This window comes from Copidosoma floridanum, unplaced genomic scaffold (assembly GCF_036245765.1).
Source record: "Copidosoma floridanum isolate Cflo_tuat_1 unplaced genomic scaffold, Cflo_Japanese_pri ptg000030l, whole genome shotgun sequence".
Taxonomy (NCBI): Eukaryota; Metazoa; Arthropoda; class Insecta; order Hymenoptera; family Encyrtidae; genus Copidosoma; species Copidosoma floridanum.
This window is the reverse complement of record NW_028321907.1, coordinates 23991479-24006904: the sequence shown is the minus strand read 5'-3', so window position 1 is coordinate 24006904 and position 15426 is coordinate 23991479. Positions and strand designations below refer to the sequence as shown.

General features: G+C 32.9%; 1 protein-coding gene across 1 annotated transcript in view; it reads right to left on the bottom strand.

Moving 5' to 3' along the window:
- Positions 1-4157: 4157 nt before the first annotated feature.
- Positions 4158-15426, bottom strand: part of pain (transient receptor potential cation channel family member painless) — a 255675-nt gene continuing 244406 nt past the window's right edge. Inside the window, exon 5 of the mRNA XM_014353792.2 lies at positions 4158-5413. Within this exon, the coding sequence (XP_014209278.2) occupies positions 4302-5413 (1112 nt within the window). The 3' untranslated portion in view covers positions 4158-4301. The remainder of the gene's footprint in view (positions 5414-15426) is intronic.

Below are 15426 nucleotides of genomic sequence, written 5' to 3'. Positions count from 1 at the left end.
TTTTGGACGACGTAAGATTAAAATTACAATAATAACAGTAATAATAAAACGACTTCCTGGAACCACTGTAGGAGAGTTGTCCATATTGGATTGTCTATTATACGGAAAGGTATTAGAAAATTACTTCTAGTCATTATATTTAACTTGATTTTGCTTTACACAAACATACTAACTATCTACGCGTTACTTAACAATTTCAAATTTTTGCGCATTGAAGTTGCAGCCCAAGGCTACGACGTAACAATCTTTTCCTAATTAAGCCCTGTGATCGGCTTAAGATTGTAGGATATGATATGGAGAGATAGATGCAGGAAAGCGAAGCATAAGCTGTAAACAGTTCATTTGTAGTGTGCTAAAAGAGTTTTATTTATATTTGAATTTTTTTTAACAATCATAGCTACATAACCGTGGAGATGTAAAGACAAAGAGAACAAGGCTGTCTGCATTGGCCAGAGTGGAAAATTGGGTATTGTGTTACATGGAAAAAAAATTTACTCTCATTTCAATAACATAAGTTTTTATGCGTACGTTGAATGTTTCTAACTTCAAAAATTTGTAATATTCTACTAACATTAATTTGAAAATCTTATGTTCACTCACCTGATTTCTGAAAAATGCTAATGTATAGAAAGTGGCTAATTACATGCCATGTTCTAAGAAAACAAAGAATGAAAACGTTGCTCACAAATTTTCTTCCACTTTTATTAAAAGATAAAACAAAAATTTGTCGAAGATCATTTTACGAAAAATGATCAGACTGCTGTAGTATTTAGCCTAGTACGTTAGAATAATTATTAACAACTCATGCTTAATTAATCATGTCTTTGATTTTTTATACAACAAATAACCTATGGCTAAGTTTCATTAAATTCTAATTCTAATTCTGATAATACGATTTTGATACTGTTGAAACACAAAATTTGAAAAAAATTTTTATGATCAAGTATTATTAATGAAACCACCGTTAAAACAATGATAGTCCAAGCTGTTGATTCATTTTTTTTTGTCTTTGAGAGTAGAATAATTTTTTATTAAAATCAATGATTTCCATGGAAAATTTTTTTTATTTTTCGTTATTGGAATAGTATGGTGTATCCTCAGTGATATTGTTTTACTCTAAATTATTCATTTTTATTAGTTGTAGGATAATTATTATGATTTTTCTCGTAATTATAAAATTTCAATTTACAAATTTTATAATTAGACGCAATATAAGAATAAAATTTCCTACTAACTGATTTTTAGATTTTTTCCAGTGTTTATCAACTTATAAACAGTTTTGAAAGCTAAAAATGCGCAAAAAGTTGTTAAAGTTCTTAAGGGAGTATACAAGTAAAATTCTTAACATTTGAAAATCATTAACTCTTCAGCAGTCAATGAAGGTTTCTTAACACAGTTTAAAATAACAAGTGAAATATTTTAAGAATAAGTATCTAATTGTTATTCATTTAGATAAATAAAAATTTATTACCAAGTAATATTTGCTAGCTTTAATCAGATAAAGCTAGCCTTATCTATAGTTTTTGAATAAAGTTACTTAACTATTAAATTTAGCTAAAATATCCGGGCAAGGGCATATCATACCTTACAATAGCCTTAATTAAGGAGATACTTACATAATTTGTTCAAGTTATACTTGTATATGCACAGAAGAAGATCAATCAAGTCGAAATACTATGTCTCAAAAAATACATGACGAAAGGGAGTTTTTACTTTTTTTTAGTTTGGGGACAGACAAAAAAGCCCCAGAAGTCAGGTTTGACTAACTCCTACTCAAGTTCTTGAAAATAAGAAAATTAAACACTTATTAATAAATAACGACTCACGCCCTCGTGCCACAAGCGATCTCTAATAGGAGCCCACCTTTCACTGTATTTATTTTGTGGTTCGTAACTTATTTTCGAAATTTAATATTTATTTATAAACATTTGAATAGTTTGTCTATGAGTGTTAGATTAATAACATACATCAATGAATTATGTGTTTTATCACAAATTTTACAAAACCTAAAAACAATATTTTTTGGTAGCAGTTTTACCATACGTTAAAAAATTCCTAATTCTTATTAATTTATTAACTTTAAAGTTAATATATAAACAATTTTTATTCAATGTAATCTTTCTGTTTGGAATCCTTTTATTCATTATTGGTTGAATTATACGAGATTCTATGGAGAGGTTTTTCAATTTTTATTTGATCTCATCCCTTACAAACTTTTTCTTGCTTTGTCTCAGCCATCTTTTAGATATGTATTGTAGTCATTAAATACGCAACTATGAATTAATATATGTGAGTATATGTAACAGGTGCGTGCGCGATGTTAGAAATTTTATCGGCGTAGAAGATTGTTTTAAAATCATCGAAAAATTAGATGATGGCTGTCAGTCTCGTATTGTCCTACCTGGCAGAACGTCGTACTATGGCTATATTCCAAACTTTTCTAATCTACATGATACATTTTTTGATTGATTATTTAAAATTAAAATAATTGTTAAAACCACACCTTATTTACGAATACTCTAGTTCCAAGAATAATTCCACTACATTCGATACATCACAGTGGGCTGAGATTTTTTTGAATATCGTTTTATAAAAATCTTAATTTTTATTTCATCGTTTTAAAAAGTATCTACATTTCTATATTTTCTGCTCTAAAAGTGTAACTTCATAGTTGGGTACCTTAGTAGTCACTGTCTCCTGATTTTAACGAGGTTTGATACATATCATCGACAATGGTTGAGAGCTCTAACTAAGTTTTTGAATCATTTTATGTTTTATAAAAATAAATGTACGTCTTTTAGGTAATTTTAGCCATGTAGTTATTGAGATATTTGAAAATAAAAAATTAACAACCCAACACGGGCTGTTATGGGAAAATTTTTGTAACCTAACAATAACATACCTTAGTAATGGTGGAAAAATTGACAAAAAAAATATTTCGATACTTTAAATATTGCGGAATGAAATGATCCTCTCGTTTTTATTTGTATCTATACTAATTAAAAAGAAAATTCTGATTTTTAACATAAAAATAAATACTTCGGTTAGGTTTACAAGATCAACGCATAAAAAAGTATAGGAATAAACTGTATTACGTTCTGTCAGTAGTGTTGTAAGCTTCCCACATCCTTGATTTTGCTTCATCACCCCGTTATAAGATTGTATCAAACCTCCTTCAATGTTTACTTGCTCCTAAAATTGTCATTATACAAGTACTTTTGGTCAATAATCATGAATCTGACGTCAAATTATAAGGATTATGTCACGCATTTGGTAAATTTTTAATAGCAAATGTAACTTTGACAACAACAGCAAACTAAGTTTTTGTCTTTAAGGAGGTTCTAGCATGTAGGAATACCAACCCGCATCTTGAAGCCCTAATTTACTCTAAAAACTTTGATAGCTAGCACCACTACCGCAAGAAAAAATAGGCTAACTTACAGAAATACCACAATTTGATTAGTTATAAATAAAATATCTCAAAATTTTTTTCGGTTATCTATATTTTTCAGGGCAGCATTTACAAAATAAAGTTATAACCTACAACACGTGTGTACTGATAATACCCGACACTTTTGATTCTAGTTGCGAATCATTAGTCTTAGTATACCTCCCATAAGGGCTCTAGTTAACATAGCAAGCTTTAAGTACGAGTTTTTCAAGATTTTATCCGGTTAAGGATACAAAAAAGGGTACCCTTAGATTCAGCGTAATCTAACCATTCAATGACGTATATCTTATATGGTGATACTAGGGCACTAGACCCTCCTTAAAACTGTTTCTCAAACATTTATTTCAATTTTTAATGACGAATCTGATATCAAATTACATGGATTACGTCACACAGTTTGTACATTAAACATTATCAAGTAAGGTAAAGAATTTACTGATTTTAAAAAATGTTCACCAAATAATAATTTGAATTTATCGTACTGTTTGTCCACTATTAAAAATAAGAATTTGACGTTCAACTGAATAACTAATGCCACTGCCAACAAAATTAAAAAAGTGTTATTTTCTTGTGTTTGATATACTGCACGTACTGATCTGACTATACATAATAAACAGATGCTTGCATCAATATATTTGTGTAATGTCAAAGTATTATTTACTCATGAAATAAGTCTACAAATTTACATAATAATAGCTTTATTCGTAACAATCCGTACTACATTAAGAACGAGTGAGTATGGTCTAAAAATTAAACGATTTTCATAAAACTTAACAGCAAAAAGGTTTTTTTATTCCAAGCCCTAGAAAAAAGCAATCAAAAATCAAATTATAAACCGTCATTTCACGATTTAAGTTCCATCGTTGGGTTTTTGAACAAAGGCTTTAATATCCCGGAGAGCAATCTCCAACCTATCAAATCTGTTCCTTATTTGTGACAGTACCTTTTCCAAGTCTGTATCCTTGCCTCGAGCCTCGGCTATCTTTTTGGCTTGCCAAGAAATCGATCTATCCATGAAGAATTTAGAGCTGCGCTTGCCACTTTTTGTTCGGCCATGAAGAGTCATCTCAAAGTTCTTGAGGGGCTTTACACTGAGTCGTGTTTGGGGAAGAAAGCGTGGGAATAGAAGTAGTCTCCGTGCGATGAAACTCAGTGGAGTCTGTCGCAGCCTCTTTAGTGACAACTGACCCTGCTGGTAGTTGAAACAGCATAGTAGTGTGGATGAAGAGTAGGTATTTGAGCCAACGGCGATGCGCTCAACGTATGCTAGAAGGCGAACACGTGCCACCAGCCCTACCAGCTCAGCCTCGGCAAGAATTTCTGCGGTATCATTGACTGCTAAGCCATTTAGAAGGTTCAGTAAAATTATTACGACAAGGAAAATAAAGCCAACGAATATTAACCTGCTTAATACAGGGTGTGCGCTAAATGGTAGGCTAGAGGAATCAAACTCTCCAGTCAGCATGACAATTGTCTTGAACAGTGAACGGAAGGGATTCGGAAAACTTTCCTTATCCTGGAATAAGACGTAGAATGAGAGAGCAAATGCAAGAATCAGGAAGACGTAGAGAAAGAGAAACTTGGTAAAGTTAATTGTGACGGTTTTAAACATCTCGATATCTGTAGACATTCGTGGATGATGTGAAAGCAAAATCATGAGCTCCCATGTTGAGAGAAAGATTGTAAGGGCACCTACTTCTGGGCCGTTATTGTACAAAAATCCAAGCGTCGAGCCAATCAGTCCAAGTTCAAGCCAGTTTTCTAGACTAAGAATATAGTAAACCGGGCTGGAGATGAGCTGCAGAGACTCTCGCACCACTAGGTATAAGAACCCAAAACTTGATAGTGAGACAAGCAGTGGATGCCTTCGTAAATTCTCGATAAATGATGTTGAATTGAGTTTTGATGATATATTAAGAGCATCTCTTACTTCTTTTGTCACGTTTCCACTTGGTTCTGTAACTAAATATAAATATTTACTGTTAGGATGTTTTATGAAGTCAAGGTTAAATATTATGTATTTGATAGCGGGCTCATTGCTTAAACGTTAAATTAAAGACATTTTAAAATTTTATGGCCCAAAAAACCTGTGAAGTAGAGCTGGAATGGCCGTAGGTGCTTAGCGCTTAAGTGGCAAAAACAATTTTTTTTTTATTCTGGACGTGGTAAAATCTTTTGAATTTTACGAAAAGCATCCTCAGATAGAAAAAACGGTACAAGATATTTTTCATAAAAAAATGTATCAAAAGTCTTAACACACATCGTTACTTTAAAAAATAAAGGTCTTCAGAATTTACTGGTCACACAATGAGGCAGAAGTTAGCAATTCGATATCCAAATCTACTTGATTTATGCTGCATTGTGCACACAGCCAATAGAAGGAAGAATAATTGAGCTCTGCTGAAAAATGTAGGTTCTTGCACCTATGGTTATATTGACAAGGGACTTCTAGTTCTTAAATACTTTATCAAACACAATACTTATTAGTTAGAAGAACACATCAGTAGAAGTTTATTTATGGTAGTATGAATGGTAAAATAACATGTATACTGATACATAATAAACTAATCACTAAAAGTATAAAGCCTTAAAAATAATAAAAATCTTATTAATACTCATGTATTAACTTTAAAATGACATATTAATAGTGTAAAATTACTGTTGCCCTCCAGATACATGAATAGAATGTTTTTTAACAAACAATATATTAGATCATTGTAAAAAAACTAAGGTAGTAGAACCGTCAACTAGGAGAAACTGCTGCTGATGTTCTAAGATAATGTAAGCCTCAAAAAATAAGAATCTTCAAAATTTTTTTAATATCTTCTAAAACTGCTTTACTATAGTTATTCTCTGAAAAACAACTCTTAAACAAAAGTCACAAATCGCACATGTTTAAGATTATTACTTAATGATTTTCAAATAGAAAATAACTACGGAATAACTTAATTAATAACAAAAAATCAATAATCAGTGAATATTTTTAATTTAGTTAATATTTTTTATACCGATTCTTAGCAGTGCAAATAAGTGTAACTAATAACTAGCAAATAGGTTTAAAATTTAAAAAAATGTTAGTATTAAAATAAATATTGATGTTTCAATATCCTCATATACAAGTAACTTGACCAGTTTTCAATCATTTTTATTATTTTATTTATTAAACATCAATGTGAATAAAGTTGTAAGATATGATTTTCATGAAGTTAAACTGTAAGACGATTTAATATGTAAAGTTCTGGATTATGCTCCGAAAAAAAGCAGATTTGCACAAAAATTCTCTTGCTTTATGGGGTGAATAATTAATCGTTATCAGCAAATACAATTGTCATGTTTATTGAACCACAGAAAACTTATATATCTTCCTCTACTATACGTCCTTTGGACAGCATTGCTGTGGCTCCACCTTACCACACTGAGAATAAAAGAATGGCCGAGCAGCATAATGGTGATGGAGTGGGCGACGTCTCATTTCGCTATAGACGCGATGCACAGCCACTATGCTGTACTTGTTTGACTTCTATGGATGTGCGCCGTAGCTATACTGTTAGGGAGAAGAGCATCACAGCTCATGTCTTGTTGACATGGGGCTGATGGCTGTGACGCCAGACAATCGATTGCGCTAACGCATAATATATCTATAGTTTTTGGCGATTTGCATAGACTGCGATGGGATTTGTCCATCAACCTTTATGCGATTGGCTCTGAATCCTTATTTACATATGTAGTGTGTGTAAATACATACTCGTGATTGTAGTTGTCCTGATTGAATATTTTGATGTTGTTGTACTTTCACTTTCCGAGACAAAAATCGTTAAGCGTAATGCTTTATGGGAGATAAGCTTTGTTAAATGAAGACATAACAGTTTATTCTAGTGCTGTCTACCGGTTAATGTGTAATGTATGCAAATTGCATAAAAAAATGTATAGCATTCAATTATAACCTTACTTTCTTCTAAGATCATGCACTGTTCCATTTATACTGTCATATATTTTTTTTTAGATAATATGAATTTGTGAAGTCAATCTTCCTCTACCTGTTATAATGTTCCAGTTATAACTCTTAATCTAATAGGTTTGCCATTTACATTTCAATATTTTGCCTTTATCTCTTACATGCTTATTTTATTCTTTACAAAATGTGTGAGTAAGCTTTTATTAAGAACTCGTTTTAATAATTATTTTACAGAACTTGATCTTTTGTATGGCACATAAAATTAAGTTAGTTGTTTTATTATATTTGAGTTAATGATTCCGATCAGAGAGTATTAAATAGTTGTCAGTAAGAAGTACTAGGTGTTTCAGCTGGATCAGTCATAGACTTTGATACTTTGGTCTCTTCGTTATCAGTCCCTTCAACTCTTGAAACATCAAGTGTTCATGGCAAATATAAGTTTTGAAATAGTACTAAAGACTGCATGTTTTTAATTGATGTTTAATTTAGTGTGAATTCTTAGTCATTAAAGAGCAATCTCACAACTATATTTTTCACGTCTTATCTGAGTGTATTGAGGGACCATTTTTATTAAAAAATTATGCAAAGGAGATACCACTCGTGGAGGACCGTTGGATAGTAGAAGCGGACTCTAATTATCTAGTGGATCGTTCGAAGGTAAAATTTGAACTGTACTGAGTTCTCACCTCGCGGTAGACTGGGTTGCAGTAGAGGCAAACTCATACTACTCAGTCTTCCTTGAAGGTCTGTCGTCGAGCCTTTTTCTCAGGGCCTCCAAGCCTTTTTATAAGGAGTAGTGAACCTTTGCGACGCGCTGGTTCAAGATGACGCAGGAAAAATTTGCCGGAAAAATCCTGAAAGAGAAAGATAATAACCAAAGATCTAATTAGCTAGAGATGCTCTAGTTCAGCCACTCAAAAATTGGCACATCCCACATCCAACTCATTCTCCTCTGTGCGTTAAAATAAGGGAAGGTAATTCACTTACTAGTCCCCTTCCTTTCTTTTTTGCATCCAAATTTTACAAAACTTTAATTTGACTTAATATTAATGTTAAGATAGAACATCGTTAATATTTACTAATGCTGGACCCTGTTTGTTTATTCAACTAAACTTGTTGCAGAAAGAACGGAGAGAATCGCTTAATATTTCAATTAATGCTTGGGTAAATGATTAAAATTGGGTTGTAATTATAAAAATTCGGGTAGTGTTAACAATAGAAGTACCTTGCCTTTCGTGAGTTAACATAATTGAACTTACGGGTAGTTTTGACTGATTGCAAAAATAATTTGAAATTCCGGTAGAATTTTAGTTAATATGTTTTTCGCTTCTAGCCATTAGAGAGGGAGTCGGCACGTGGTGATTTGGGGATTTAGAAGTTTCGTTACTTATATTGGAGCAGCTGCACGGACTCTCTTCTGAACACATATGAGTCAAAAAAAGAAAAAAGAGCTATTGTTAATGATAAGCTCGGTTTTCCCGTTTTCTCTTACATGTTAAACGAGTTTAAAAATTTAGGCTATTGCGGATGATATATTAAAAAATTCAGAAATGTAATAGAAAAAAGGGTGGCTTGGAGAGTTATGCATTTTTAAAAACCAAATGAAAAGTTCATGATGTTTTGCTGGGAGAGTAGTATGTATTATTGTTTGTCTATACACATTAACTCTACGTTATTCTAACTTTTAACATCGTATTAAGTTTTGCTGATTTTAGTGTTAAACCCCAGTTCAGCTGTTCCCAGTTGGACTTTTTGTCTCCATTAGTTTTTAAAGTAATTTCATTTCTTCGTATTAAAAAGTATTTTACTGTCTTATTTGCTTGTCATTTCCGGTCAGCATAGGCCAACGTGCGTTTGCATGAACCCTGCTCAAAAGGACTTTTAAGTCCACATGGAAAATTCCGAAGAAACGAGCGGGGAAAAATTATTGCTAATTTTACTTTATAGACGTTACAGCATCCACTACCTATGCCACAAAAAATACACCAAATCTTACGAGGTTACGTCAGTATCAAGTCCAAAACAGACTTTTTAATTTTAAACCATCACCAAGGAAATTATTTTCTAGCTGATAAAGACTACATAAATGAATGTGTACACTATGGTCGTTTACTACTATGTGAACCTACCTATGTAATGATGGAAGAAATTGACGATGCTACTTATGAATTTTTCCGATTTACAAAACTCACAGAGAAAGCCATAAGAAAATGTGATATCATGTTATATAATTCGAAAAAATCATATTGGACCAAGTTAAAATGCACTCAGAAATGGCTATAGTCCACTAGAGATCCTCTCACACTTCGTCTAATTTGTGATTATGATCATCGCCAAGAGTTAACACTCAAGGGCACTGGACTTCTAACATTAAGCGGGCAGTGCTCAGCACATTCTTATGACGTCATCCTGTAGGGAATAAAATTAATAAAATGAAATTACACCTATAGCTACAAACCTGAGTAATCCATAAACTTATCCATACTGTTATCTCAAGATGTACTTCATCGCATTACAAATAATACGCTTGATTTAGAGAAAGAAGAGCAAATGATGATTACGAAATGGGCTGAATTAAATGACGCCCTATCACTACAAGATATCGAAAGAAAACTGAGGGAAATCGCAACCCATGAAAAGAAAAAATCCCTAGAAAAAAATGTATCTTGCTACAGCATTTGGAGGAAACTTAATTATAGTAATCATCATAGTTATAATTTACCAAATGGGCTTAAACTAGTCATATAAGATTAGAAGCCAAAGTAACCATGTTACAGATCGTCCGATATCTCTAAATATAAGACAACCAGTCGAAGAGCCTGAATTTTTTGCAACTTCAGCAAGACCATTATTACATTGAGGCTGAGCTTGACGTATCTTTTTTATTCCCTCTCTTCCTCTTCTTTTCCTCTTCGCAAAGCCCCGTTTTCATATCAACCTAAACGTCATATACTCACACATATACCAAGTACCGGAGCCACTGCTTTGTGACACACATATAAGGAGAGACCGAGTAAGACAAAGACCCAATAACTAGTCTACATCTCCTTCCCTCTTTATGCGTCGACAGACTTTTGTACATCGCCTAATAAACCTTAATAATTATTTTTTATTCTTTTCCTCTTCTGTGTCTGAACCATTTGTAAATAAGCCAATGCTCGAGCCAGGATGTTGATTCACACATCGGCCAGCGTGCATGCAACGAGACTTGACAACAGCATGCTAAACTTCTACAGATATATAGTATACCATTTACTTTTCTTAACACTTACAATACCCAGAGCCACCAAGTTAAAATTAACGTGAACTGTAATACGACTTATTTTTGGTAAGCAAATACTAGGAGTAGTATCGTTACCATACAGTATTCTTTAGCGAGTAAGCATCGCCTCAAAACCAAAACAGCACATGTCAAAGTAGGCAGAAAGCATATAGAAAATTATTGTCTCTTCCTGCCACGAGATGATGCACACTAGTTCTAAGAACCTATGTGCGTTTCGTCATCTCTGGCCATAGTGGCAATGATAAGGAGGCAAGATCTTCGGCTATATAAGCTCATGGCCTCCTTCATGAGAAGCTAAGTCCCAAAAAATTCGTTCAATGATCAGGCCAGCTTGGGTGTATACCTAGAGCAGTAGGCACACTCAAGACACATGACCTGGAGAACCCGCTCGATGCATTCAATGGTCAGGTCAGTGTAATAAAATATTAAGAGCAGTAGCCAGAGTAGTATACATGACCTGGAGAATCCAATCGAAGTCTATTCGTGATCTGGAGAATCTGGTCCATTATCTCGATGTAAATAATATCCAGCTACCCGGATTTTGCCTCGAGAGCCACTTTGTACCCCCTTTTTCTTTTTATTCAAATAATAAAAGTAAGTAATAAAACTTTTAAAGTAAATTCTTACATATTCGCCATAGTTGGTTTTTTTTCGCTTAAAACCCGCTATTGCGTGCTGTTCAATCCGGGTATTAATAGCTAAGCAGGTGGTGAAATAATAATTTTAATTCAAAATAATTTTCAAAAGAAAACAATGCTAAGTTGTGTGCTGGTTGGTTTAAATGCCAATGGCCAAGCAACTAGCTTTTGTTTAAATTCAAATAACGCTAAGTTGTGTGTCGGTTGGTGTAAATGCCGATGGGCAGGCAACTAGCCCTTATCAAGTAACGCTAAGTTCTGTGCCAGTTGGTGTGAATGCCGATAGCCAGGAAACTAGCCTTTATCACGTAACGCTGAGTTGTGAGCCGGTTGGTGTAAATGGTGATGGCCAGGCAACTAGCCTTTATTTAAAAAATCAAGTAGCGCTATGTTGAATGCCGGCTTATGTTTATACCAACGGCCAAGCAGCTAGCTCTTTGTTAACCAACTCAATTTTTAAAATTGTATCTCGTGCGTCGCTAGTAAAATACCGGCCATCAGACGACTGTAGACTCCTTAAAAGATAACCAAGTTACCATTCCCAACTAAATGATCAGTTACGTACCATGGGTATAAATGCCGACGGCCAAGTAGCTAGCTAACGCTTCTACAACCCTTCTATACTTGCTGTAATGCCCCCAGGCTATTGAGCGAAAGCTTTGGCCTAAATACAAAATTTACTCCTACGCCACACAGTGGGATGAACTGATATTTTTCATTTCAAAACAATGTAAACTTCCTTAGAAGAAATATTTTTTCATGAAAATTTTTGGATCTTATAGGTATGATGACAAGGAATAACAGAAAATTAAGGAAAAATATAAAAAATAAATTGCTAACCTATAAATTTTGAATTATTTCAGAAATTTTAAAATTTAATTTTTTTTTTTTTTCAGTTGAAAAATAAGTTTTAAAGAGCTGGTATTATACCTTTATATTTATTTAAAATTTTTTTTCCATTTTTTAAAATAAGGTATCAAAATTGCGTCTAAATAGTGACTTTTTTCGTCAAAATCAAGCATGATTCCAAAAAAAAATTATTTTCTTTAGAAAGTTTTCAGAAGTGTAAGTGTTGTGACTGAAAGTAATAGATAACTACTCAATGATATAAAAAAAAAGTTAACCTATATACTTATGTGGTATTTGGACGTTTTTTTCGCGTTTTGAAAATTCTTTTTTGTTATTTTTTAAATATTATTGTTATATGCAACGATAGATGAAACAGGGCACAGTTACATGGCATCCAGCTTTAGTTACTAAGCCTTGACACGGAGGTACATTTATTTGCGTATTACACCTGGATCCAAAATAGGTGAGTATATTAAACTCAAACAAAGTGCATTACCATCCTTGCTTTATCCAGTCCACGCATTCCGAACAAACTTATTCTATTGATTCTCATAATTTACGTGTTCGAGGCTTACTGTTGTGAACTCTGGTCTACTGTCTGTATTACACATACTAATGGCAGAATTTTAAAATACGTGCCAAATAGATTTTGAGAACTCTCAAAAGGTTTTATTTTATCAAACGTTAGAAGAAAGAAGTATTCCCGTAGGACAGTAATGTAATATGTGCGCTAAGTAGGAGAGTTTTTATCGTGGATATAAGTAATTAGTAAATATCGGCAAGTAAGTATTGCATATTTTCTTGTTGCTCGTATTATATAGTTGCTGCCGATAGGTTTAACATTCATTCAAAATATCGTAGGAAACTTAAAAATTCACATTTATTGCATAAAGAGTAAACGTTTTTATCAGTCTATTAAATTCAAAAAAGTACATTTATTCTTTGATTTTCCTAATGCTAAAGGTTGTAGAGCTATAATTACAAGTAAAAAAGAACCTTAACCGTGACGTTATCCTGGTAAAACATTAATTGTAATGATAATTAGTCTTGTCATAACCTTACTTGTGCACATTTGGGCTTACGGAAACGTATATAACTTAAATAAATATAAGTATACTTTAAATATTTGCAGTTTAACGACTAAATTACAGTATCCTATTCGGTTCCATTTGTATTTCTTACACATCGATATTTTTTGAATGAAAAGAAATATAAGCTTTATTTCGATGACATGCGTATAGTGAGGGAAAAATAAATGTAAAAATATGATAATATTACGATAAAGATTTTTAGGTGAAACTGTGTCCTCTTAATTTGCATTCAATTAATATTGTTATTAACGTAAATAACATGAAAATTGATTATTAACTAACATATACCGAAGTGAAATAGTCTTTAAATTAGTCGGTGTATTAACTTTATATGATATACTGAATGGGCGTTTACAATTGCTGTTTTTTTTACTACGGTGTTTGTTGAACGTGCCGTTCAGCTCCCAATTGTTTCCATGATTTCTTGAGGTTTTGTGCATAAGCACACGATCAGTAAGAGCTAATTTAGGAGTGAGAATAAAAACTCCAAAGTCAGGTGTTAGTTTGAGCAACGTTTCGTTGGTCTTAACGCCAACCTCATCAGGCTCAGTCTATATCGTTAAGACGATCGTTACAGACTGTTTTTTTTACTTACATGAAATCACTGTCTTTCATTTCGTATACGTCAATAATTGTAGAGTAACTTTCAAATTTCTCTTACAAACAGATTGCCAAGCTACCCAACTAACCAAAACAAGTAGACAGAAAAAAGTTTTAAAAGCACGTCCCCCTTCAGCGAAGAAGGGTACTGGTAAAAAAGGACCATCACGTATTGAAACAGAAAAGGTCAGTTCGAGCACCTTATCTAGGCGAGCCTACGAAGAGTTAGATTATGTCAAATGTAATATGGAATTGTTAAAATTAGCGGTGGAGTTATGCCAAATTTATCTTGCTAAAAATGATACTCATGAAGAAATGAGAAGAACAGATTACTATATAGAAGAGATGGAAGTAAAAGATAATACTGTACAGCCAAGTACTATAATTGCTGAATACAGGCATTCTCCTAAATCGGCTCTTGCGTTTTACTGCGAACATGATTTTAGTAAGAAGTCGTATATAGCTCTAGTCAGGGATTTGCGTATTAGAAAATGTAATATTTACCCTTCTTACTCTATGATACAAAAAAAAATAAAGAATTGCTTCGTATTACCCTATGATGTACATACAGAAGTTGAAATTAGCGTTTCTCTCCAGAATATTCTAAATAAAACAGTGCAACAACTATGTTCTGCAGTAGCAACTTCTTGGAGCAAACAGAACTTACAACACTTGCAGCTAACTGTGACACTTGGGTTTGATAGCTCTGCTGGTCATTGTAACCCACAGCAAGGTTATACCAATTCAAATGTAATTAATCAAGATCCTCTGCAATCTTTGTTTGTTTCTAGTATGCTCATTGTTCAACTACAAAGTAGATCTAATGGTAAGCAAATTGACTGTTTAACGTTTGTATCGTTTGCACACTAAAAAATGTGTCATAAAAAATTTCATGATTTAAAGAAGATCTTATGTAGAGTAATTTTAGTTGGGAATATAAATATTTCTACACAAGTAGTAAATTTTATATAATCGATAGTATCTGCGTAAAAAATGCAAAATATTTTATACGAGAAAAATTTCTTGGGTCTTCAAAACTATCCTCGTATCTTAATATCTGCCTTATCACTTTATCATTTGATCTCTTCGAATATATGTTTTATACTATTCTAAGTGAGGGTAACGTCTAATCATCGGGCGTCCTTAATACATTATGATGCTTGTTCAATAAAAACCGCTGTTTCAGCACAACTGAATTTATTTAGGAATTATCGTAGATAATATTTTGGTAATATAAATACTAAATTATTTTGTTACAGTTAATGGCACATCAAAGAATCCGAGCCCACATAGTTATAGATTCTGTAGACCAGTACAAATTGCGTTAGAGAAGGAAACACTGGAGTCTATACTTACAAAGTATAATCGTTTAAACCATGAAATATTCACACTTACATCATGTGCATTTTAGTTAGATAATGGACAAGAAGCAGAAGTGTCATTTAAAGTTTTTGTTACATTACTAGACGGAAAATGTGTAAATGTAATCGCAGGAAACAAAGCTACATGTAGATGCAATATTTGCTTTCGCACTAATTCTCAATTCGGTAAAGATGTAT